This window comes from Trachurus japonicus, chromosome 13 (assembly GCF_045865225.1).
Source record: "Trachurus japonicus isolate A0001 chromosome 13, Traja_1.0".
Lineage (NCBI taxonomy): Eukaryota > Metazoa > Chordata > Actinopteri > Carangiformes > Carangidae > Trachurus > Trachurus japonicus.
Window position 1 is genome coordinate 26,201,635 of NC_140919.1, and position 26,373 is coordinate 26,228,007.

At 44.7% G+C, this 26,373-nt stretch overlaps 2 protein-coding genes across 3 annotated transcripts; one reads left to right on the forward strand and one right to left on the reverse strand.

Moving 5' to 3' along the window:
- Nucleotides 1-3,302: 3,302 nt before the first annotated feature.
- Nucleotides 3,303-11,655, reverse strand: LOC146976065 (DISP complex protein LRCH3-like). Its single transcript, XM_085795594.1, has 2 exons — nucleotides 11,317-11,655; nucleotides 3,303-3,443 (listed from the first exon to the last, which is right to left on the reverse strand). Exons 1-2 carry the CDS (start codon nucleotides 11,570-11,572, stop codon nucleotides 3,373-3,375), a joined length of 327 nt encoding a protein of 108 aa, XP_085651720.1. The 5' UTR covers nucleotides 11,573-11,655; the 3' UTR covers nucleotides 3,303-3,372.
- A 3,491-nt stretch (nucleotides 11,656-15,146) lies between these two features.
- On the forward strand, nucleotides 15,147-26,267 carry LOC146976066 (ATP-binding cassette sub-family F member 3-like). Of its 2 annotated transcripts, none has more exons than XM_085795607.1 (21): nucleotides 15,147-15,285; nucleotides 16,696-16,843; nucleotides 18,471-18,547; nucleotides 18,656-18,702; nucleotides 18,880-18,977; nucleotides 19,072-19,194; nucleotides 19,754-20,020; nucleotides 20,720-20,800; nucleotides 21,134-21,193; nucleotides 21,281-21,337; nucleotides 21,420-21,442; nucleotides 21,908-21,963; nucleotides 22,063-22,263; nucleotides 22,344-22,420; nucleotides 22,507-22,551; nucleotides 23,405-23,537; nucleotides 23,759-23,847; nucleotides 24,252-24,343; nucleotides 24,443-24,575; nucleotides 24,681-24,768; nucleotides 25,737-26,267. In XM_085795607.1, the coding sequence occupies exons 1-21, from the start codon at nucleotides 15,180-15,182 to the stop codon at nucleotides 25,893-25,895; spliced, it is 2,160 nt and encodes a 719-aa protein (XP_085651733.1). In that variant the 5' UTR covers nucleotides 15,147-15,179; the 3' UTR covers nucleotides 25,896-26,267. The 2 variants fall into 2 exon arrangements, with proteins under 2 accessions (XP_085651733.1, XP_085651734.1); XM_085795608.1 differs by having other exon boundaries at nucleotides 15,175-15,285; nucleotides 18,644-18,702.
- Nucleotides 26,268-26,373: the final 106 nt, after the last annotated feature.

Below are 26,373 nucleotides of genomic sequence, written 5' to 3' on the forward strand. Positions count from 1 at the left end.
GAGGATAATCCTGCTTTAAATTAATTCATGCGTGGCTGACCTACAACTGGAGCCTTCTCGTGTTTCCCTGACATCACACAGTCTGCTGACGCAGCAGCTGAACCAACTCCTGTCTGCAGGGACCTAAATTGTTCAAACTCAACATCACTGGATCACTGTGATACTGAAGGAAAATTTAAATCTAGGTGGACTTTTCTAGATGGTAAAACTTCCACTGAACAGAGATTCGGGTCCAAACTGATCTGAGAAAAGAGACGGACTTACGTGTGCCATTCGAACAGTAGTGGTCCTGCTCCCCTGCCGTCTCATTTCCTGCTCTCTGCTGATCTAATCCACTCTCTGTGGCAGCTCGACAGCTCCTCTGTGGGGCTGAGCAAGCAGACAGGAAGTCTGGTCGAGCCACACACAAAAAAGAGAAGGGATCCTCTGTGTGTGTGTGTGTGTGTGTGTGTGTGTGTGTGTGTGTGTGTCTCACCTCGTTCCCTGACCACCTCTTGTCTCCACTGTCAAAACAGTTTGAAGCCTGAATCCAGTGCTCCGTATGGTCGACCCCGGATGTACAGCTCATCAACACTGACACACACAGTTAGTTCAATTAACCGGAGACATCCTCAATCACTTCTTGTCATGATTAAAGCTTTCATACAGAGGGAATAACTGAGGCTTTTTATTGTGAAGCTCATGTGGTTTTCGAGGCCAGGCTGGTTAATTTCTACAGGTACCAACTTTAATTTGTGTGTTTGTTTGTGGTTCAGTAATTAATGATAATTCACACTGTATGTTTCTGTCTTTTTCCTGATCAATAAATCAACTTCAAATTTCTCCAGTTACTGAAGACAACAGATGTTAAACACTAATGACATGTGTGTGTGTGTGTGTGTGTGTTGAGTACAGACCAGGAGCTGAAGGCGGGGGCATCAGGGTCGTCTTACTGCCGCCAGGGTTCAGGTATTTAAAATATTGGACTTATCCCTTTAATACAAATCTACACACAGAAACAGAGAGTGAGAGACAGAGCGCTGAGTCTTCAGCTGAATCCAGACAGACAGACAGCAGGACGATGGCGTCACACAACAGTACCTGAGCAGAGTGGGGTCTGGCAAGGGTTTGTTGTCGAGGACGATGGTCTGTAGCTGTGTGAGTTGTCGGTAACAGATCGGGGATGGAGGTCACTTGTTACAGAGAAGTCCAGGCGCACCAGTGGGAGCTCGGCCAGCTCTAAAAAAACCCAACACAGATGCATCAGCTTCTGCCTGATCCACTGACAGTCCACCTTAACTGGTTTAAAGGGCGGTTCTCTGTGTTTTGTGGGTGATGTGTGTTTACCTGGGGGCAGTCTGACCAGTGGTTCCCTCCCTGATGTTTCAGGTACCGTAGAGCCTCCAGCTGACCCACCTAACGGTAAAGGTCTGGATCTCATTACAGCTGACATCCTGTGGGGGGGGGGAGGGGGGGGCAATACATCCTTCAATAACTGATAATCAATGACTGATCAAAGCAGATAGCAAACATGATGATACACTGAGATGACAGACATTTGTCACCACTCACTACTGTAACAGTTGTGTTGTAGTTAAAGGGATAGTTCAACATTTTGGCAAATTGGCCCATTGCCATAATCCCTATAGTCATAGCAGTAGGTTTGTTGCCTTTAATTGTCGGTGCAAGCTGTTTTTAGAACGGAGGAGCGCAGCCGAGCCGTGAGCTGCTCTGAGCTGCACTACGGAGGCTAAAGGAATTTCTTGGTTTCCCTCTTCAAACTCATCAAATACAAAATCCTAAAACTCCAAAACACTTTCGTGGACAAGTTGTGACCTGCACAATCACCACGCTATGAGATAATAATGGAACATTACGAAACGGAGCCGTTTTCGAGGTAAATACAGAGTCTGCTTGCTGAAAAACTGTCCCTGAACGCAACGCACATCAGCGGTTTTGCATGAATTTACCTCTAAAACAGCTCCGTCTCGTAACGTTCCATTATTATCTCATAGCGTGGTGATTGTGCAGCTCACAGCGTTTTGGAGTTGTTGGGTTGTGTATTTGATGAGTTTGATGAGGGAAACCAAGAAATTCCTTTAGCCTCCATAGCATAGCTCTGAGCAGCCTGCTGCTTCGCTTCGCCGTTCTAAAAATAGCTTACACCGACAATTAAAGGTAACGAACTTACTGCTATGACTATAGCGATATGGCAATGGGCCAATTTGCCAAAATGTTGAAACTATCCCTTTAATCATTTAAGAGCTGATTGTGACCTTAAACCTTCATCATCCAGTGTGATACTGATTTATTCAACACACCTTATCAATGATATTAATGATCATTATATATATATACAGATCGTTTTTGTTGCCTACTGAGACCTAAACCTGATGTTTATTTATAAACGTTAAGATTTTGTTTACATCAACATCTGCCTGAATTAATATAATATAATACAATATAATATAATATTAATATTAGATATCATATGATATCCTATAATATAATATAATTTAATAAAATAAAAATATAAATACAGTATGTAACATATATAAATATGATATAATAATCCTATTAACCAGCCAATACATGATAATCACAGGTGTGCGGTTCCTGACAGAGTGGCTGATCTGATCTGTGTTATAGTTTTATGTGTCTATCTGTGTCAATTAGTGCTGCACGATTTGATAAAATTGTGCGATTGCGATATATGGTGGAAAATATTGCGATTTGTGAGTTATATTGTAAGTTAATGCTGTGATGAGTCTATTTGCTTGATTATAAAGCACCAATACAGGAAATAACCATATTGTTAGGAGTGTATTTCTCAGCTCAAACATACACAGCTTAAGGTAATAGGTGTTTTCTTACAGTATATGTTCTTTGTATTAAATAAAAATAGGCAACTTTCTGTGCAGTTTCATAGAGACAGTGGTTTGGAAAGTGAATCTGGTGAGCGATACAGAAACGTGACATGAACCCATCCCTCAACCCAGACTTCAATAATCCAGTTCACCTTGACCAGTTCAGTCAGGTGTCTCAGCTGGCCCAGTTCTTCTGGAAGAGAAATCCAGTTTGTTGTTGCAGGCTATCAAAAACCTTCAGAGGGAGACTGCAGACCACCACCGGGGAGGACAGGACAGACAGGTTACGACTGAGAGAGAGGGAGGCAGGTAGGGAGGAGGGGGGGCAGGTAGACAAAGAAGGACGGACAACGGAGTGAGAAGAGAGAGTGAAGGAACATGTGAGCATATCAGCTTTTTCTCAGCATAGGATGGTAACAACGTGTGTGTGTGAGAGAGAGTGTGTGTTACCTGAGGTTCAGGTAGGTGAGGGCCTGCAGGTTGAGCAGACTGTCCGGCAGAGACCTCAGACAGTTCTGGTAAAGATTCAGACTCTCCAGAGACACGAAGAGACAGACCTCCAGAGGAAGCTTCCGACAGACGGTTTACGAGACAGATCTGGACACAACAGACAGAGATCAGGTTACAGTCTGATCATCATCACGCACAGTTTCCTGGTCCATGTGTGAGCCGCAGCGAGCCTCCTCCAGCCCAGAGAGAGGAGGTCATCAAGTCGTATGATCTACAGTTAAACGGCCGCTGTAATGGTGATGTTATCTCTCCAGAGATATCATGCAGGAGAAATGTTTTGGTCATGTGATGCTTCAGTCTTGTATCCGACTCTGTGACGTCTCTAGAGTTATTTTGTTTACAGTGATGCAGTTTTAAAGGGGAACTATGCAGGATTTGTAGCTTACCTACATTTTTGCGTTAATTAAACAGCTTCGGAGTAATTGTGATGGTTTAATAAATGTCTTGTAACTTGTTACAGGGAGAATGGAGGCTCTCAGCCTTCCACGTAGCCAACCTTGAAACCAATCTTGCAAGATCAGTGCTGCCGACCCCTGTCCCAGCTCTCGTCTCAGCGGCACCGAAACACAAAAGCCCCCCGTAACCCCGTAATGTCTTGTTTATGACATATAAAAACTACAAAAATACAGTGTTTTCCCCTAGAGAATGTTTTATAGGGCCGGTGATGTCCACCCAAAAAAAAAACGACGAGGCGCGTGGGGAGGCATATTGGCGCTGCAAAGGCAGTCTGCAATTTAATATTTGATTTAAAATTTTTGTTCACCCAATACTGTTTATTGGGGGGGGTTAGGATAGGATAGTGGTAATGGCAGATATCTCCCACCCCCTATTAAATATAAAAGGAGGCTCCCACATGCTGAGCTTTACACTGCTGACTTGTTAACAAGACATGTCCTGTGATTTTCAGCCTAGAGCGGAATGACAGCAACTGAAACCATCTACAACTGCCAAAACAACAACAAACAAGCACAGCTCCCTCTCAACCAACCTGTCAATTTAAAGGCAACAAAAAGCCCCCAAAAATATACATAAAGAAGAAAAAGAAAAAACTGTCACACAACGATCACACGACGATCAAAACAGCTGCACAATGATAACGTTGCCTCAAGAGCCCGGTGGATCCTCTACGGGTCCACTGTACAGGACCCCCCCTCCTACATTTTTACCAGGAACTTCCTATGTGGAAACGGGACTTTTCACGTCGTAGATGGGGGCTGCTCTGTTTCACTTCCTCCACATCCGATAGACACTCACACCTTGGCCGACGGCGGTTTTAGCCAACAGATGCACCAACCACACATAGGAACCTCAGACACTCTTATTCAAACACCCACTGGTCCACACAGACATAGCTGCTGAGACGCTTTAGGACTTCCTGTTACGACCAGTCACACATCCACTGTGGCACAGCGACGTGATCTAAGAGTCTGACTCTGCTTTCTGAGGTATCAATAAACTGACAAGAGCTCTTTAAGAGTTTCTAATTTCTACTTCCAGCTGCCATAGATCAACACGATGACCCATCTGTAGTCGGTGCTCCGTCTCTTTCAGCTCTGTGTTTGGCCTCCACCAGCTCTGGCCGAGTCTCAGCAGGTGGAGGACTGAGGCCGTTTACAGATGTTGCACTGAGAACAGCTGGATGAGATCAGGCAGCGGCTGAAGCGGGACAGATAATACACCACTACTGTTCCTCTCTTCATTCAGCTGTGAACTCCCGTCATGGGCTCAACAGAAAGGTGGGTAATAAAGAGCACTGTGTGTGAGAGAGCGATAACTGTGACAAACTTGTGACTGAGTCTGAAAATAGAAACCAACCCTCTAACAACACCCTGTTTATCCAAACCTTCTTCTGCCTTAAGCATCATTACCCAATCAGATCACTCACTGTGGTTGTCATGGTCACAGAGGATGCCATTACACAGACTGATCAGTTGATCATATATATATCCTATTTCCCTGCGCTGGATCATCAGTTAACGCAGGCGTCTCTCACCTTCACTCTCTGCTCCTCACACATAGGATTTAATACAGATGAATTCACAATGAGGCTGTTCTCACTGACATGTTTAGTTTAGTTTGTGTAGCAGCATCAAGCAGCACCAGTCTCTCAGACAGCATGTGCTCCAAGGTGGTGGAGCAGTGATTTCTCAGTACGTTTACATAACACTATTATTGCCTTAATCCGACTATAACTGGACAACCGAGCACATTGCTATTGTTGTAGCGTTATGCCGTTCTTGTCTACCTCTCGAAATCACCATGACCACAAGGGACAGCGTGCACCTTATCTGCAAAATAAGTAACACACGCACATTACGTACGCGATGAACATAGCTGTACTATTAACCATCTTGCTGTTGTTGTAAATTGCCGGTATTAACCCGCTGAAACAACGCATTAATACCGCCACCTGGTGTTGAGGAGGAGGACACGTTCCTGTCAGTTATTCGATTTTCTCAGTTGCATGTAAACTGGGACAAGGACAGAAGTCCGATAAGACGCCAAAATCGAATTTTGAGCATAGCTTGATTAAGCTCCGCATGTAAACGTACAGAGTGCGTTGACGCTCCAACGTCCATGGCTGTGAGCAGCTTCTCAACACAGAGACGACCAATGAAAACCAGACTGACGTCGTCATACACACACGCACATGAGTGAGCTGAAGTCAGCAGCTACTGGTGTAGCTGGCTGCAGTGTTTTAGTTTAAGAGCAGGTAAACTCTCTACTGCTACTGGTCCCTCTTGACACTGATGTGATGGGTGCGTTATTATTTACTGTACAAATGCAAATACTAAATTGGTTAAATGGTTTCAGGTTGAGTTTTATTTAACAACATTTGCAGCACATTTTAACATCACTGTGATAATACTGATAACCATGATCATTTTGGTCACTATAGTATCATTGTCATACTACACTGTTAATGTGTGGTCATGATGACAAATTTGGAATAAGTCTGAGAGTGATTGAAATGTGGTCCATTAAGACGACATGTTACCAGCAGACACTAGCTGCTGCTGCTGCTGCTCCACATCAGTGAAAAACAAAGACTTGGATTTACCATAACCTGAAGAGACTCACAGTGAAAGTATAAAGAGACTCAGTATTTTTATTGGTCCAAGGAACAAATGCTGTCGGATCTATTGTTTTTGTTCTTGTTAATAGGAACCAAGCACCAAAGGTGAAGGAACTTATTGTTTTTGCTGGGACTATTATTATTCTGCTGATTCTGTAGCACCATGCTGGTGTTCAGGTCCTTGAATATTCATGAAAACCGAGGGGACGATTGGCCAGTTTTAATTTGACAACATTTAAGACATTTAAAATGGTAAAAAAAACAAACTCAGAGACAATTCGCACCCACCTCCACCCTGGTCAGGTTTGGATTATTTTCCATGAAACAGGCAATCTTTATAACTCAGACATACATGGTCCATAAGAGACAAATATCGCTTCATTTCCATGAAATGTTCATGATCTTGTCACAACTTGATGTTCAATAAGCCAATGAATATTTATTTAATACATCATTCATGAAATCTGGTTAACAAGGTGTTGTGTAGTTGTTGTGACTATGCATAGCAGCATAAACCGGCCTCTCGGCAGTCCCTCCAGCTTTCAGCACTGTCTGCAGCTTCAGTTATTACTGTGTTTCTCACACAGAGCACAGAGAGAAGAGGAGAGAGAGCCAAGGTGTGTTAACAAAAAAAGGAAAGTCTAGATCTGTCACCAAAAGAAATCTCAGAAGTCTATAAGAGCAGAAACAAAGTCTCAGTTGTCAACACTGCAGTACAGACGGTAACCCCCACACCCCCCCATGAAGGAAATGGTTTGTACCATTTCATTCTGAAAACAGCGATGACCAAAAAGGAAACTCAAACTCTCAGCCAGTTGACCAATCGCCCACTCAATCAGCAACACTCCTGTTTTCAGTTCTGGCCTCATAGTTGAGGTCTGAACCATAGACTGTAAAAAGAATGGACGTAGCGTCCGTGACGTCACCCATTGGTTTTGGGGAGTCGTTTTTGTGACTCAAATATGGCGGCCTGAACAGCGCCATGTTGGATTGGCCGGCCGAGAACCCGCCCACTGGCCTCGAAGCAGCTGTCCACGGAGCTGCTCAGACCTGTCACTCAACGTTTCCGCGCCCTGATTGGCCAGAATTTTAACCTAATAACAGTAAAACTGTAGAGTTAAAAAAAAATTCACCCCCCTCAGAGTGTGTGCGGGGGTAGAAACTATCGATTGAGACGAAAAAACGTTCTGACACCAGGCTTTTAACATGTTTACTGAGGATGTAAAGTCGGCGATTTTAACATGGGGGTCTATGGGGAATGCTCCCTTCTGACACCAGCCCCCAGAGGAATTCGAGGGGATTGCAGTTTTTTGAACGCGGAAGTGAGCTTCACTTCTCAGACCAACAACTGCCCCCTTGGTCTGAACCAACTATTCAACACCTAAAAGCCGTTTACATCAGTGTATTTTATATGCAACAGTTCATTCTATTCTTATAATATACACTGCAGTGAACACTTTAATAAAATGCAATACATCATATAGATGTGTAGGTATTACTGTATACATGTAGGCTATAAAATAAATGAAATATAATTGTGAACAAACTCACAATAAATAAATACAATGAGAAGGCATCCCAGACTATAAATAAGCAATTTCGTTGTATTTTCTTTTACAATGACAATAAAGCTTCTATCTATCTATCTATACAAACAATAAAAAAATCTCTCCCATCTTTTTTCTACTAAAATTTTCGATTAAAATGTCAGGTTTAGAGGTGAAATCAGCTTCACTGCCCCCTGACGACTGAATCCACCACAGCTCAACACAAAATCCTCATGGATCATCATCACAAGATTTGTTGTTATGACTGAGCAGACCCATTCGATTCATACACGACTGTAATATGATACTGAACAAAATATTCAGTTGTGAACTACTAACCCAGTGCGCGGTCACTGTCATTGTTTTGCGACACTGGTTAACTTAGCAGAACATAAACTGAGCACATGTCTGTGTGTTTATCAGGGGACTGTTATACTTCATCCTCTCATACTCTCCCCATATTAAAATCTCCAATTTTACAGCAGAAATTAACATGTTGTTGACAGCCTGTTACAAAAACAGTTTTACTCTCTTTTGTCCTTAATGACAACTGTACAAATGGGGGTGGGCTTATAAAGGCTTTAAGTCCTGCATAATTGAGGGTGTCAGCCATTTGACTGACAGGAAAGTGGGTGCATTCCTGCCACAAGCCGACAGTTGTTGAAGTCTCGACCTCAGGCTTCATCTTTATCTACAGTCTATGATTAACATCTGTCTCAGGTGAGCCAATCAGTGGACACTTCTAAATACAGGCGTGTGAACGCACCCAAAACACATTCAACACAAATGTTTCCATGCTTCCTGGCCATGTTGAAGGACCGCCCACTCTACTGGCGTCCTCTGCCACAAGCCTCCTTCACAGTTTTAACTCAACTCAATGTCAATGTAGGAGCTGCTGTGCACAATTTTTTCTCCATTTTTACACACGTACGCACTTTGACAAGAAGAGACCTGTGTGTTGATTGGCTAAAAACACACACCTGTGTATTTGCATACAATGGGGAAGTGAGATCTGATCACAAGTGGTTTTTCAAGACATACTGTATGCGGTGACTCATTTTAAAGATTGTCATTTGAGGGACTAAAGACACACGTTAACTCCAGGTGTGAGCCGGGCCTGACGCCGAGTTCACACATGTGGAGCCTCTGAAGCTGCAGCTCTGTGTTTTCCTCTGGCTGGATACGTTTGATGGTGTCCTACAGACCAGGAAGTGCTTCATGTCCTGTTACACAGCTTGTTTCCCCGTGTACTGAATATAGCTGCTGCACTGGTATGAGAGATGGTGTTTTTACCCAGAGAGGGAGCAACACAGACAGAGAGAGAGACCCTCACATGGTTATTTAATAGTTAGTCTGATAGTCAGTGTTTTATTATGAGCAACTCATTGTGTGGTTGTTTGTTATAGCTGTTAAAGAAAACTACAGCTGGTTTTCTGAATGATTCTGGGTTCATGATGAAACTGTGTTAGGATTAATTTGACTGTGGCAGACGACATGAGAGGAGTGGGCGCTCCTTCAGTGTCTCCCCCGATACATTCGTGTTTACAGCTAAAAGAATGCAGACACATGTACTCTTCAGACATGATTTTGTTCCAGTAATTAATCTAATTGGTGGTTAAACCACGACACTCATACCCCCCAACGTCAAATGGCACACATAAGAAGTTATTGCTGTTAATAACTATGGGAATCAAAACACATACAAAGATGCACAAATGAACAAATAATCTTAGCTAATAAGCACGTTTTTCATAAAATCTCTCAGTGGACCATGTTGTGATAAAATCATCCCCAGGGTCTTAACAGATGCTGCAACAGCAGAGACAGGATCCACGTTCAGTCACAACATGTTTCGGATCAAACACTGACTGTATATCTCTTCTGTAGTCAGACTGGGTTGGCTGTATGACGAATACACAGTGCAACAATAGCATGTGTGTCCATGTGTAAATATTTTCATATTTCCACTGCGACACCTGCCCCATAGTGTCGCTGCTTAATATTCAGGGGCAGGATGGAACATGATTCGGCAGCAACACTGCACCATGTTAACGTGATCATGCAAGGCGGTTGGAGGCGGTGTCACAACTCTGAAGATGGTTTGCAAACCAACAAGAAGACTAGAGAAACAGAGGAGAGAAAGCAGCAGCATCTTAACCAACAGGCTAAGGAGCGTAGTACTGCTGCTGAGGTGTGGCCACCACTGCTTGGTCACGTAAAACTATTTCTGAATTTACAGAGTAATCAGTATATCATGAATTACATTCATCACATCTATTTCATCCACACCAAATCCAAACATCACAGACCGCATGTAAACACAGAGGTACTGCAAATACACACACACATATATAATATTTATGACACAAGGGGACCACACTTGAACATTTCCTCTGTCTGCCTGTCATGAGAAGTCAAATGAATGATGACTGTGTCCGGTCCAGCCTGTCCTGCTGACACACACAGAGGTAACCTCCTCAGCTCCATGTGTTTTGATTCTCCACGCTGCTGCTGCTGCCGTCGTGGAGCAGCAGACAGTTATTCACCTACTGCCTCGTTATCTAATTACAGTCAATAAACAGTGGATAAAACCAAACTGCACTGTCAGAAACCCCAGTGAGGCTCCACGGCTCAGTGACCCCCTCCCCACCGCCCGGTGACAGCAGCAGCGGGTCACCATCTCTTCTCGCGTGTCAGGACACAAACACAGCAGGAGCGGGGTTAGCATGTTAGCTGCTAACACCAACAACCTCCACTCAACAAACCTCACCGGTGAAATGACACACAGAGCCGCAGCACACCTCAACTCACACCCACACATCTACATCTCAGTTTAAGACAGAGAACCGACTCCAGTCACACATACTACAATATTTTTTTAACACAACTTTAGCACTGTAAAAAAAAACAAAAAAAAACGTGAGGGTCCTGAATTAACCGCGCTGCCTAGCTGAAGTTAGCTCACGTTATTTTGGTTCCTCCTGATGAACGGGTCGGATCACACAGATTATTTTGATTATATACCGGCGGTAGAAACTCTGCAGAAAAACCCAAATATATAAGTTAGTGTGGGGATTGGCTCTAGTGTTTATGGGAAGTGCTTCCTCACAGCTGAACCGCGACAGGGGAACTTTTTTTTAGGGGGTGCAGTGTTTGTCATAACACCGGCCCTGACGGTTTTCCCGTCCCGTCTCCTCTGGAGCCTCCACACTGGATTTTCACTTCCCCTGCTGCTGAGAAGTGATTCAAACTGCCTGCAACTCATTGTAACCGCCCCGACATGAACAGATGTGTCGCAGCGGAGTGCGGCGGTGCCCGGGCTCCGCGGCTCACTCACCGGCCCTGGTGGTGTCCGTCAGGTCGTGGTTGGCGGCGCTCCGGGGGAACTCCTTCAGCTTCCTGCCGCTGAGGTTCAGACTCCCGGTGGCCGAGGCTTCGTCCAGCGCCCGGTCCAGGGACCGGTTCCAGGGCGCCGGCCCCGCCGGTCCCAGTCCATTGTTATTCCCAATTAAAACATTCCCGGAGCCTCCGCCTCCGACCGTGAAGCTGAGTCCGGTGTTGTCCGCAGACCCCAACAACACCGTGGCCGCCATTACACACTCCGGCTGTTAGCTCTCCCTGCTAACGGCTAACTCTCCCACCCTAAACACAGCGCGGCGCATGCGCAGAGCGGCGCGGGGAGCAGGCGACTGGTCAACACATGACGAGCTGCTTTTTTTTTTTTTTTTTTACAAGAAAAGTGTATTGTTAGCAAAAAAAAAAGTCTATATTCAAAAAGTCCAAATTCAAAAATGAAGGCCTACTTTAAAGGCCTAGTCTGTATGATTTTCTTAAAAAACAAAACAAAATAGACTAAAATAGAAATCCTGTTCAATCATATTCTACTCATGTGGTGGGAACTGTCTGCAGAGCCCCGCCTCCACCTGTATTTTGATGTTTTGGTGTGGACCGTGGACAGGACGTTTCTGGGCGGAGAGTCTGTTTTGTCCCCACCCAATGAACTCAGGTGAAGTTGGGTGTGCAGCACAGTGGGCACTGGGCTTGTAAAAAAACTACCACCAAGATAATGTCTGGACTGGACACCATCAAGCCATGAGAATTAGCAGATATAGGGCCTACCCACTTACAGCAAAGTAATGGAAATACAGTCTGAGAGCGTAGGGCCGTACCCAGGCCATCACCAGCTACGGGAGCCTCAACAAGTAGGAGGGCCACTGCAGTGGGTGCGGGCCTGGGTGGCAGCCACCTACTTCTGTTCACACCTGGCGGCCCTCCTACTCATCGCAGCAGACATTTGGACATGTAGAACTGTGGGAGTGTGTATTGTGGAGATTAATTAGTGGGAGTACTGACCAGCGGCCTTTATAGCTCTACAACGATATTCCTGCATCACTTATAGTTGGTACACACACATGGGAGGGTGACATGGACTTGAGGAAGGTGAGAGGAGGGAGAGTGAATGGGAGTGGTGGGAGGGAAAAGGGTGAATAGCAGTCATCAAAGACAGAGGAAAGAGAAATATAGAGTAGTTGCCTTGAAAGGTGAGGGAAGAAGAGACAATGAATAAAGCTCCAAAGCAGGATTGCTTAATCTAGTGATGAGATTTGAGGGGGAATGTGTCAAGTCTGCTGACAAACCTGGAGCAGACCCAAATGCATGACTTGAACACAGTTGGGTTCCTCAGGACTTTAGTAGCCTACAAACCAACAGGTACAGTCCACGGGAGTAAATTAACAACACACAGAACAAAGGGACTATCGGCAGAGGCAGAGTCTTAATGCAGAAAAATGAGTCAAGAACAAACTAAAAATCAGGTTGGTATGCTTTTAACAACATGGCTAAGACAAACTGGCAAAGGGGAGCGAACAGAATACACAAGGAAGGCAGGGTCACACAGGTGAAACACTATAGGGCAAACAATCACAAGGTTGGGACACAAACAAGTGCAGGAAATGGGATTGGATCTGAGATGAGAGGAAAAATAACAGGAAACAGAACAAAATAAGATAAGAAAAACTAAAACATGTATGGCCATATTTGGGTTCAATTGAAAACTGAAATCATTCAGATCATTGCTAAAACTGCAGAGCATTAGTAAGTGGTGGGAGCATCTGCCCCATGTGTTGAGGCTATAGTGCTCACTGCATGCGGCCCCTGTTTGAATCCCGCGTTAAACTGCCCTATTCTATTCCCCTCTCTGCCTTCCATTTCTTGTCTCTCTCTCAACTCTGGTAATTCATTAATTTAGGATACAGTCGAGTCAAGAGATTTATTGTTTTTTTAATACTCATAATTTAAAATTTTCAGTGGAATATGAGAAGCTTGATAGGAAATGGGTAGAATTTACGTTATAGCTGGTGTAGCCAATGTTCATATCTGGCCCTCTGTGTTGTGTTTTCTCACAGCCTGCCCTAGGTGGGGTTTGAACCCTGGTCTCCTACACGGCAGGCGACAATGCTGACCGTTTTGCCTAGAGGTTGACAACTGCTTGGCAAGTTGGTTAGCACGTCCTTTGGGTGAGTGAGTGCACATCTGTTATACTGGTAGAAAGAAAAAGTTAGATGTCATCTGTGTTCAGGAGGGTTGGTTCAAACCAAATAAGGTTTCATATGTGATGGTGACATGAGATATGAGAGCAGAAGGAAGAGGAAGGAAGGCTTTCCTCGCAAAGTATATGGAATAGAAGGGGAACAAGAGTACATATTTGCGAAAGTCTGGTGGTGGAAAAAAAAACTAGAGCTAAGCAAGGAGATAGAAGGGCAGAATAGCAGTAGCATTGTTTGGTCTGGTGATTTTTAATGGACAGTATGGGCTGGTAATAGAGCAGATGATACTGGTCAGTTAATAAAAGAGTTGCTAGACGCAAAGAATTTAGTTGTAAATATAAATAAACAACAGAACTGATGTAAACACACATGCTTGATTTTACTTTATCATACCATATCTTTATCATACCATATCAGTATCAGTATGTGACAAGGAGTTGAGGGAGGTTTTCAAAATAGATGCATCTGATGTTGGGGAAGCGGGTCACCCTGTTTCAGTGTGCAGCCACCAACAGACACTCCACCCCTGTGCCTTCTTCTCTCGATGACTGTCACCAGCCGAGAGGAACTAGGCTTGTTATGAAAAAAAGAAGAAAAAGAAAAAAAAACTAGAGCCAAGCAAGGAGATAGAAGGGCAGGGGTGTAGGGACCAAACTACCTTTTTTGGTATGGACAGACCATAAAAACTTGGTCACGCAATGTCAAGACTGATGCCTCATCCCGTATCTTGCAGGTGAACCAGTCACCTGAGAGATGGGGGAGAGGCGAAAACCTGCTTTGCCTGCTGTGCCCGTGCCCCTTATCATCAGTTTGAAATATCTGTTGCAAACTGAAGAATATTTAGAGGAAAATGGAGAAAAAATGATCACATTTCCTTCAGTTCCTGCACAGAATATCTTGTGACATGAAAGAGCTGATAGGCCTCAATCAAAATCAAAGAGGAAGAACATAATGTGGAATATCTAACTACAATAACATGGAGACATTTGGACCTATCCAAAAAGAGAGTGAGTGGGGGACGATTAAAAAGCACATTAACAGAAAGGAAAGAACAAGGAAAAACCAAGGTGAGAGCGGCAAACTACTAACACGTGGGTTGGAAAACATTTCATTCACAGATGCAAATACCTCAAGGTGAAGCCCCACATCAACGGATGGAAGAATGAATTCAAAATATACAACAAAATCATTGTAGCCTACTAGCCTACATGACAAACAAAAATCCCCAGAGACTCTTTTTGTTATTGGATTTATGTACCCTTCTAGAATAAGACCCGCACATTGTTATTCTCTGTTCTTTTTCTTTTCATTGGCTTGCTAGCTGATTCAACATTTCAATCTTTGTATCACAAATGTGCCTTGTAATGGGCTCTTTGCACAGCTCCACTACTTCCTGAACTTAAAGCTGCTCCTTTGTTTCCTGGTCAGACACACCTGGATTAATCAGTTTGTCCAATAATGTAAGACAGGAAATAAAGGAGCAGCATTAAATTCAGGATGTAGTGGAGCTGTGCAAAGAGCCCATTTGATGATACTTCAAATAAAAAAATAAATTAAAAAAGTAACACGTGGGTGGCAGTAATGCAACATTTTCGGCGCTGACTTCCGTAAAACACCACAGAAGAAGGGTCCTGGCGCTGTCGCATGTTGGCGCATGCGCAGCGCGGCTCAGTCCAGGGCCGGTATCATGGCGACGTACGTGGACATCCTGAAGAGCGAGTTTCCTCACATCGACTCGGAGGTTTTCGACTACATCACAGGTGAGACGCCGGGCACCGAGCCGTCGCGTGGCCGCTGTCCGCGCGCCGGTGGAGCGGCCACAGCCCGGCCGGTACGCCGCGTGTTATCCGGCTCCGCGGCTCCGTGGCTCCGTGGCCACAGAGCTAAAGAAGCTACCGTAGCTAACCGGAGCCGGGGCTGTGGGCAGGACAGCGTGGGACCGGTTAGCTCCACTTTAACCCGGGTCAGCTCGCGTCGGTCCCGGTCTGACTGGGCCAAACCTCGAACAACGACCCACAGAAACCACGAAGGAAGTGTTCCGTTGTAGTCATTCGTCTTTATAAGAAGTGGATACAGCGAAGTTTAGAGCTGACAGGAAGAAAATATTCATGTAATTGGTTTATGTTAACCCGATAAATAAATATGGCGTGTAGTGTGTGAGTGTTTGAGTGTGTGTGACACTGCAGCTGCCACTGTGTGTCAGGGATGAATCACAGACCAACATCTACCAGAAGGAGCAGAGCTGGTTCTTCTCCTTCCTCATGAGGCTCAGGGCTTTGACGTCTGCAGGGAAAAGAAACTACCAGTCAGTGTTGGTGGTCAGTGGTCAGTGAAGTGTTTGATGCTGCAGTGTCTGCTGGACAACCTGGTTGAAAAGACTGGGACTGTGGCAGGAGTCTGGGCTCTTAAAAGACATGCAGTGTAACATACTGGACATCTGAGACAACATCAGCAGTGTGTCAGGTCAGAGAGGAAGCTACAGCAGCAACAGCAAGGTCTCATTTCACCACAGGGCCGAGAAGTTCAGGAGACCCTCTGTCTTCAGACTGTACAACACCTCGGACAAAGACAGTGGCAGATTTTCATGATACATCTTTCCATTCCACCCATTGTCACAACCCACAGTCAGTTACAAAAAGAGAATGACGACTCAACATGAGGTCTTGAAGACAGGTACTCAGAGGGAACTGGACTGGCTTTAGATAGAAAGCCTCCTTCAAATCCAGTCGAGTCTAGTTTCTTCTGACCTCCATCCATCTCTTACACTCTGTGTCACAGGGGCAGCAGGTTCAACAGGAAGTTTTTCAGATGTGAATGAATGAATGAATTTGAATGAATTTATTTATTTCGGTATATCAAGCTTATATAACCGAAAGGGTGTAGGTTGAAGCCAAAGCTTATATAGGCTACCCCTACCCCTTTTACCTTAAAAAAAAATAAATATATATATATATATTACTGAATGTCGGTGATTCTTTAACACCTTCTTTAACCTCTGGTCCTGTGACCTGTCACCTGGATGTAGCGATATAGTAGAGATCTTCACGTCCAGAAACATCCTGCACATCTATTTCCTTTAAAGACAACTAAATAGAATAGGACAGAATCTGATGTTAACTGATGATGGTGAAAACGATGTGTTCATCATGTGTCTTGTGTGTGTGTCTCAGGTGTTCTTGCGAGTGGCGGTGCAGACTTCGAGGATGGCGAGGAGGTCTACGATGCCATTGGTGGTGTCCTGCAGGGAGTGTCTGCTGACAGTAAAAACGAGGATGACGTCAGAGACATCTGCTTCCAGATGTTCAACACCCTCAAACTGTAAGAAAGCATGAATAGAGGGAGTAGAGATGCACCAATCCAGTTTTTTCCGATCCAATCCGATGCCAATACCTGGGCTGAGCGTATCGGCCGATACCCGATACTGATCCGATACTACTGTTGAATGAATGAATGAATCTTGCCATGTGAGTGAAGGCATCAGGCTTGACATAAACATTTAGCCTTTTAAAGGGATTGACATAAACATTTAGCCTTATTAAAGGGATACGCCAACATTTTTTTTTCGTGTCTTGCCTCACTCCCGAGTCCATGACCAGCAGATAGACACCATCCTTTCGACTGTGCGTGCAGTAACAAGGGAGATACGGGCAGAGCTGGCGCACCGCTAATTAGCTTAGCTCAAACGCTGGAAGTGCATAGGTAGTGTTAGCCTGCCTCCACCTAAAGTCATCAGAGAAACTCTTCAACAACTCTAAACGGAAACCAGCTGACAAAACTCTCTGGTAAGGAATCTTGAGCGGTGAAATGCCGGTAACGGGACGAGATCGGTCAAAACGGAGGATTCAAGCAAAGACGGTTTATTTTAGTTCAAGCTAGCTACATCGAGGGTAGGTTAGCTTCCTATTTCAAAGTAAAAGCACAAATTCTATCGTCATGGTTTTCTGTATTTGTAAGGGCAACGGGTGTTTTATTTTGTGAAAGTAACTGGGAGTGCGTTGGTCACAATGGCTAGCTTGAATAGCACCAAATTCGTCCGAACAAAATTGTAAACAGCTGGTATTTAGACAAATTAACGACACACTGCTGATCTAAACAGCTACTTTCTCGCCTAAAAATGTTTGAAATGTCGATGAAGTGATGTATTTACAGAGTTTAGAGCTAAAATGAATCAGCTTCTGACTGCTGATTTTGGCTCGGGTAGGAGGCAGGCTAACACTACCCATACACTTCCAGCGTTTGAGCTAAGCTAATTACGGGCGATACGGCTCTATCTCCCTTATTACTGAACGTACAGTCGAAAGGATGGTGTCTATCTGCTTGTCATGGACTCGGGAGTGACACACAAAAAAATGTTGGCGTATCCCTTTAAAAAAAAAAAGGTAACAAATTAACACAGATATAAATGTACTTAATATTATTTATTAACAAAGTGTACATCATTAGCTGCTCTGCGTGATGACATAACCAGCGTTGCAAACAGAATTGAAGTGACTACCGTATTGCTGTGTATGATATTAATAAGAAAATGAAATGGCTGGATCGGCCTCATTTAATCCGATATCCAATCTAGATAATTAGTCAATATCGGAGCCGATATCCGGATCGGTGCATCTCTAAGAGGGAGTGGTCTTTGATCTCAAGTATCAAGTTTGATTTGATTTCTTTAGTTAGTTTAGACTTAGTTTTACACTGTCATGCAGAAAATAAGAATAATCTCTGATATTTTAAACACAAAAGAAAAGGTTCAATGAAGTAACTGCAATTATCTATCAGATCAATATGTTGTCAGTGATCATCCAGAGTGAAGCAGTGATATTTCCCCTCTGTGTGTGTCTGTTCCGTTACTGGGAGTTGTGTTCATGTCATGTGTGTTAGAACAAAAACAGAAACAAAAATTACTGTAGTTCAGACATCTGTACTAACATCTGTCCTCTGTATTTGTCAGGAACAACCATCATGGCACCCAGAAGCAGGTGTTGTTGGACGCTCCTGTTCAACTCTCTCAGATCTCTGCAGACAACGGTGAGGAACACACTGCACCTCAGTGTGTGTGTGCGTGTGTGTATTCTGAGGCAGTAAAGCATATACTATATTTGTACTGTGTGTGTTTATCTACAGTGTCAGCAGCAGACAAAGATGTTCAGGGTATCTGGATGATGAAACGTGCCCAGAACACAGTGAGTCTTCGACCCAGCACACTGTCACTCTCTCACTCTCTTCGGCGCTAGTTCACCGCCAGTGTGTCTCTGTCACTGACTCTGTTACACACACACTCTGACTTTGTCTTTGTGTCACCCTCACTTCTCCACTCTGTGATGTCATTAAATGTCATTCCTTCCTCTCTGTGTTTTCAGACAGTTGACGCTAAGAAACTGGAAAAAGCCGAGGCGAAGCTGAAGGCTAAACATGAACGCAGGAACGAGAAGGACACTCAGAAAGGCACCACGCCGCTGTCAGTGCACACCTGGCCCTCACCTGTACACATCTGTCCTGGAGCGGTCTCGCCCGTCCTCACTCGTCTGTCTGTCTCTGTTGTCTCTCCACAGGGTCCTGGAGGAGGCATCGGCCAGTCAGGCCAGCAGTAAGAAGGACAACCGAGTCGACCAATCAGGGAAGAACCGCAGCTACGACATTCGCATCGAGAACTTTGATGTTTCCTTTGGAGAAAGGTGAGTGGAGGGAGGAGTATGTTTCACCTCTAGGGCTGCAACTAGCGATTATTCTCATCATCGAACAATCTGTCGATTATCTAAACGATTAATCGATTAGTTGTTTGGTCAATAAAATGTTGAAAAACATCAATCGGTGTTTCCCAAACCACAAGACGGCGTCCTCAAATGTCTTGTTTTGTCCACAAACCAAAGAGATACTCAGTTTATTGTCATAAAGGAAAAAAGAATCCAGAAATATTCAAATGTGGACCTTTTTTTTGATGATCAATTTAATAACCAATTATTGTTTGATTAATCGATTAATTATTGCAGCTCTATTCACCTCAGAACACACACATTAGTTTGTTGTTTGCTGTAGCAGCCAGGGAGCGTAATTGATCATTGATTTGTAGTTTTGGACGCCACTTATCTGTTCATTCATCAATAATGACCATGTTTGTAAAGAGAATCATGACACAACATGATAATGTATTGTTTCCATCTTATTTAAGAAGGACTTTGTCGGACCAACATCTGATGTTGTATGATCATTTACTATTTATTTCTCTATTCCCAGGTGTCTGCTGCAGGGGGCGGAGCTCTCTCTGGCCACAGGTCGGCGGTACGGCCTGATTGGTCGAAACGGCCTGGGGAAGACGACGCTGCTGAAGATGTTGGCGAGTCGAAACCTCCGCGTCCCAGCTCACATCTCCATCCTGCACGTGGAGCAGGAAGTGGCCGGCGACGAGACGATGGCGCTCCAGAGCGTCCTGGAGAGCGACACGTTGAGGGAGGGGCTCCTGAGTGAGGAGAAGATGCTGAACGCTCGGATCGCTAACGGAACGTAAGATAAACAGCCACGAGTAATGATGTTGGTGCAGCAGCAGATAGATTTAGTTGACTTTTGTCCTGTTTAAACTTAGTGAACTCTGTCTTCACTGAAGGACTTCAAGACAATTCTAGTTTATTCCTCTGGCCTGACTTCAGTTCTTTACTCTAATCTTTTATCATAACTAGTAAAAGTCATTCATTGTCACTGACTCTGCTCAGAAGACACAGGATGTTTGTAAACAGCTGAGAAATGTCTTTAGCTTATTATTTCTCCACGTCGCCAGCAACAGTCACAGCTGAAGGTAGATTGTTTATCAGGTGGACCATCTGTCTGTCCCGTTGTCTTGGGCCTGATGTCTCTGTAACACTTTGATGCAACATCTTCTAATTGCACACAAACCCTGACTAGGAATTAAAGATAAACTGATCAGATATTAGTGGTCACAGGAACACAAGGCAGTAACTTTCATAATAACTTAAGATCCAGACGATCAACAGTGAAATCCTTCATCAGATTCTAGATGAAATATATAGTTGAAAATGACAAATTGACAAAATACATCTAAAAAGTGTGACTGAAAACTGGATTCAAGTGGTTTTTGAGCTTCTGTAAAATGCAAACATAGAAAACGACCTCATTACACAGAACAGAAGTGAACTTTCCACATGGACACACACACTCATGCTCCGTCTCTGCTTGTCTGTGTGTCAGTGCTGAGGGGTTGGAGAGCGTTCGACTGTCGGAGATCTACGGCAAGCTGGAGGAGATCGAAGCTGACAAAGCCCCGGCCCGGTAACTATGGCAACCACACACACGCACTGTGTCAGCAGAATGAAGAGCTATGTGCATGGACCAGGTGGTTCCTTCCGTGTGCTCAGGTCGACGAGTGGTTGAAGTGCTCTGTGGGACGTTGAATCAACAGGTCGCATCACTTCCTGTTGATTTCTGGTCAGCTGTAGAAACTGTTACTTCCTGTTCACACTTAGCGTGCGGTCTGGATACTGGTTTTTCTTGTGGAGAACTGATGTTAATTCAGTCCAGATGTTAAAACACAAACCTGCTACAGTCTGGTACAACAGCTGGTCATGACCTGGCTGTGATGCACTGTCTGTCTCCTCCAATCAGAGCCTCCATCATTCTGGCCGGTCTCGGATTCTCTCCCAAAATGCAACAGCAGGCCACCAAGTGAGTCACCTCCTGTCTCTGACACAAAACGCACATTTCCACCTCATTATGAACAACAGCTTGACAACAGCATGTTTGTGTGTGCAGGGAGTTCTCTGGAGGCTGGAGGATGAGACTGGCGTTGGCCAGAGCTCTGTTCGCCCGGTGAGTCCTGATCGCCACTTGTGAACAATGATCAGTGATGATGTTCAAACAGCTGTCTGACTGTCTGTGTTTCTGTCTCCAGGCCGGACCTGCTGCTGCTGGACGGTGAGTCACATCACTGCCCCACTGTGGTTAGAGCAGGAGGAGAGGTGGTTGGTGTTGGTCAAAGAGTGATAGAAAGGAGGAACAGGGGGAGGGACTGGACTGGTAGATCTCCTCTGAGGAGGAGTGTGGGTACGAACAGGAGGGGAGAGATGAGTGGAGGAAGGGGGCGTGGGTAAAGAACAATGAGTGTGATGAAAAGGAGCAGGATGATGAGGTGTAGGAGCAGAATTAGAAGGCAGAGAAACAGTAGTAGTAGTATAATGTAGTGAGAGGAGTACACATTCAACTACCTGTTCAATCAGTTGGGTTAGTATAACTGGTAGTTCTAGAAGTAGTAGTGAAGGGGTAGTACACAAAGTATATAAGTAGTAGGATCAATCATAGTAGCAGTATGACTGAGTTGTGTTTACAGTGTTGTTGTACTACTGCTGCAGTGCTCTAATGTGTTGCTGTTTTGTCTCTCAGAGCCGACCAACATGTTGGATGTCAGAGCCATCCTGTGGTTAGAGAACTACCTGCAGGTCTGACCTCGCTTTAGCATCCCTCATTGTAAACGCTGTCAAATGTTAGCCACGAGCTAACAAGGGACAGACAGTAAAGTCCTGTACTTCTTCCCACAGACGTGGCAGTCCACCATCCTGGTCGTCTCTCACGACAGAAACTTCCTGAATGCCGTGGTTACGGACATCATCCACTTGCACTCCCAGAGGCTCGACAGTTACCGTGGCGACTACGAAAACTTTATCAAAACCAAAGAAGACAGACTGAAGAACCAGCAGAGAGAGTACGAGGCCCAGCTGCAGTACAGACAACACATACAGGTACTGCCACGGCACAAACGGCACAAACAGGTGGATGTTGCACCGCAGCAGTTTCCAGTGACGCGCTGCTTCTGTTTCAGGTGTTCATCGACAGGTTTCGCTACAACGCCAACAGAGCAGCTCAGGTCCAGAGCAAACTGAAGCTGCTGGAGAGACTGTGAGTCCTGGTCCAGACTTGTGAGAAGCAGTTGCTGACTTGACTGCCACTGTGTCTCATTGTTACTGTTTGGTCTCCTCCCGCAGACCGGAGCTGAAGCCCCTTGAAAAAGAACCTGACGTCACTTTAAGGTAAGAGGATGGATGTCTGTCAAGGTTATCAGTCATCCAGGTCATTGTACCGACCATGACCACCTACCCAGGCAGAGGGGCAGCAACCGTTTCCGGCTATGGGGACAACAGGGAGTCGGCCAAATCAATCCTGGCAAAACATTACAACATTTCACATGGAGCATTTTCAGGAATAAATAGTTTGACTAAATGAGCACAGACTAACTGACCTTGGTCGGTCTCAGGGTCTCTTTGTCAAACATAATGAAGCTGTCGTCTGTTGGCCCTGGGCCCCTAACAGGTTCATCTGGTTCATCTGGCTCATCTGGCTCTGAGCAGCTCACAGCTGTGGTGGGTTTACAGCTTCAGTACACAGTGATACAGATGAGAGGTGTTTCTCTGATTGACACAAAGCTCCACTCACAAGTAGGGATGAGTATCGTTTAGGTTTTATCCGCTACCGAAACGGTGCCGGTGCTTAAACAGTGTTTGAACCGGTGCTTAAAGAATGGAAAACATACAAACTTTGTCCAAAAACGGTGCCTTTTCATTTTTAAGGCATTTTGTGACATGCAAGTTGAACAGAATATTAATTTAAATAGCCTAATATAAATACAACTCAGTTTGTTATCACGTAATTTTCTCCGTAGTCTGTCATAATTATCAAAACAAAAACAGGAGTGTATCAACACCAGCTGCAGAATAAACAACAAGCTGTGATTGGAGATTAAGTCTGTTCCACAAAAATCCTCCAGTGTGGCGGTTATCAGCTCGGCTGCAGCATCATCTATGAGCGGCTGACTCAACCACAGCGGGTTCATGTGTCGGTGCTTCCGTGGGGATTGATTGATTGACACGTTGTGTTTTTCTGCAGGTTTCCAGATAACTTTGAGAAGTTGTCTCCTCCCATCCTGCAGTTAGACGAGGTGGAGTTCTACTACTCCCCAGACAAGCGACTCTTCTCTGGCCTCAACGTGTCCGCTGACCTCGAGTCTCGGATCTGCATCGTAGGTGTTACCATGAAATGAACCAATCACTGACTGTACAGCTGTTTTCATAGGTTGTTGATCCCTCAGTACCAAACAAATCTCAAGATCCAGGGCGATAACACGACTTGACATCTTCATTAACATGGACCTTTGAAAACTTCTTCATCATGATGGTTTTAATATTGAACTAAATCACACTGATCAATAACAGTGAGTAAACACCTACTGTTTTCTGTCAGGTTGGTGAAAACGGCGCAGGTAAAACCACCGTCCTCAAACTGCTGATGGGCGAGTTGACACCGGTCAATGGAGTCAGACAAGCTCACAGGTGAGATTACCTGCCAACCAATCAGAGCACAGGAAGAAACCGTGGTTTGTTTACCTGTGTCAGACTGTCACTGTTCGTAGGCAACATGTACAATCATAGGAAACACTTGGAGTCCATTTTATAGGGATGTTTACAGGGAACTGTTACTGAAGGTAATGTTAGCTTTTGAAGAAATGTTCAGAGGGAATGTGTAAATACAGGTTTAATTTACAGGGATGTTCAGTGTACACAACAATCATACAATGAACATAAAACCATTTATATGGTTTATTGTTGATGTACAATTCTGGGTCCATTTTAACATTTATTGTCGACATTCTTTTCACGTAACAGACACAAACAATTTCTATGGCGTTATCACTGGTTTTAATAGCAGTCACTAACCAGACCTTATATCTCATCAGGAACTTGAAGATCGGTTACTTCAGTCAGCATCACGTGGATCAGCTGGACCTGAACGTCTGCTCCGTGGAGCTGCTGCTCAACAGGTTCCCTGGTAACTATGGCAACCGCAACATTGATCGGCTACTACAGTAACAAACTTGCACACAGATGATGAGCTGTGATTGGCTGTTGTCTGTGTGCGGCGCTGCAGGTCGGACAGAGGAGGAGTACCGCCACCAGCTGGGAGGTTACGGCATCACCGGGGAGCTGGCCACGCGGCCGGTGGCCAGTCTGTCGGGAGGACAGAAGAGCAGGGTGGCCTTCGCACAGATGACCATGCCATGGTAACGGAGCGTCGAGTGTGTCTCATGATGATGATGATGATGATGATGATGATGATGATGATCAGTTCAGTTTAGTACAGAGTTTATCTTCTCTTTGTCCTCCAGTCCAAACTTTTATATCCTTGATGAGCCGACCAACCACCTGGACATGGAGACCATCGAGGCTCTGGCTAAAGCGCTCAACAAATTCAAAGTGAGTGTGTGTTACTGTGTGTGTGTGTGTGTGTGGACCTGCTTAGACATGGTATTAACGTCTGTCATTCAGAGACGGTCCAGACCGCTCAACCACAGTCCTTTAAAGCCCCTGTACAGAGCTTTTAACTGGATACGCAAAAGTCTCTGGTTTCTGCTGATGTGTCTCTGCTACCTACAACAGCAAATGAGCCCATCAGTGTGAAAATACGCTATTTCTAAGTCTAATTCTATACCTCTGGAAGGCATGGTTGGGTCGGACCACTGATGAAACAATACGAATAGATACATTACGATGCTAAAAAAAAAAAAAAAAGCAAGTCCCGTCTTCTTTTCGACGTTTCCAAAACAATTCTACACACGCCGGCCAGACAAATGTCTTCATGACAGTGGGAAATGCAGTCTTCATTCCGGAAAAACACCACCGCTTTTGTCCACAGGGGCTGCCAAAATCAACACTAAATGAAAAGTCTGTACAGGGGCTTTAACAGTGTGAACGCAAATATGGTAGCTATAATGAAGGACCACCTCCTCTACAGTATCATCATAAACAGTTGTCACCATAAGGTTTTTGACCCCGACAACAAATTAGTGAAGTGCAGGTTCTGTCACAACGCTAATGTTGTTACATATCCTTTGTCATTTTATTTCCTGCCAGTCCACTGTGAGCTTTTCAGCACTTCAGATTTATACTGCTGCAGGTCTGAGCAGAGCCTTAGCTACACGTCACATGTTTGATGTGTCGAGCTTCCTGACACACACCAGGAGCCGTTTGTGTTCAGACGGTTCAGGTGTGTCTCACCTGCAGGGACATGAGTGGGAGTAAAGTGAAGGCAGTTCATGTTTGAGCTTGTTTATAAATCTGCCTCATAACAACACAAAGAGGAAGAGAGCGTGCGGTCTGATCAGATGATCAGCTGTTGAAACAACATCGTCATGCCACATTCATGTTATTTTCATGTGTTTCAGGGCGGACTCATCCTGGTGTCCCACGACGAGCGTCTGATCCGATTGGTGTGCAAGGAGCTGTGGGTGTGTGAAAGCGGGAAAGTTGGACGCATCGACGGCGGCTTCGACGAGTACAGAGACATTCTGCACGAGCAATTCAAGAAGGAGGGCTACCTGTGAGGCTCCGCCCGCTGCTCACTGACCACGCTGACCATTAGTAACATAAGCCCCGCCCCCTGCATAATAACACCCGTCGCAAAAAGCCAATCGGCCGCCAGAGCTGATCGGAGGACGTTTACTCATCGTCCGATTCAAGTGACAGTGTGCTGCAAGCTGATTGGTCATGGAACTTTGGAGAAAGAGGAGTTGCCGGAGACCACCTGGAGATTATTTAAAGTCAAACAAGCGTCTGTTGTCACGTTACCGTCACATTAAACCCGGTTTAGTTTTGTATGGACTCAGCAGAGGTTCGAGGTTTTATCAGTTTTAAAAGGACCTGACATCAAACATATTTACATTCAGAGACAAACAATAAAACCTATCAGATCATGTGTTCAGCCTCTTCTTCACCCACAGTGTTTGAACATCTTTACCAAACCTAAAGATTAAGAATTATTTAAAATAAATAAATCGATCTTTTAAGATTTCCTGATAGACT

Excerpts from the sequence above, each read along its gene's own strand:
- LOC146976065 (XM_085795594.1), bottom strand. The coding sequence starts at position 11,572 with ATGGCGGCCACGGTGTTGTTGGGGTCTGCGGACAACACCGGACTCAGC. Across the intron at positions 3,444-11,316 it reads GACGGACACCACCAGGGCCG|ATCTGTCTCGTAAACCGTCT; the intron begins GTGAGTGAGCCG and ends TGTTGTGTCCAG.
- LOC146976066 (XM_085795608.1), top strand. The coding sequence starts at position 15,180 with ATGCGCAGCGCGGCTCAGTCCAGGGCCGGTATCATGGCGACGTACGTG. Across the intron at positions 22,264-22,343 it reads AGTACAGACAACACATACAG|GTGTTCATCGACAGGTTTCG; the intron begins GTACTGCCACGG and ends CTTCTGTTTCAG. Across the intron at positions 23,538-23,758 it reads TCGAGTCTCGGATCTGCATC|GTTGGTGAAAACGGCGCAGG; the intron begins GTAGGTGTTACC and ends GTTTTCTGTCAG.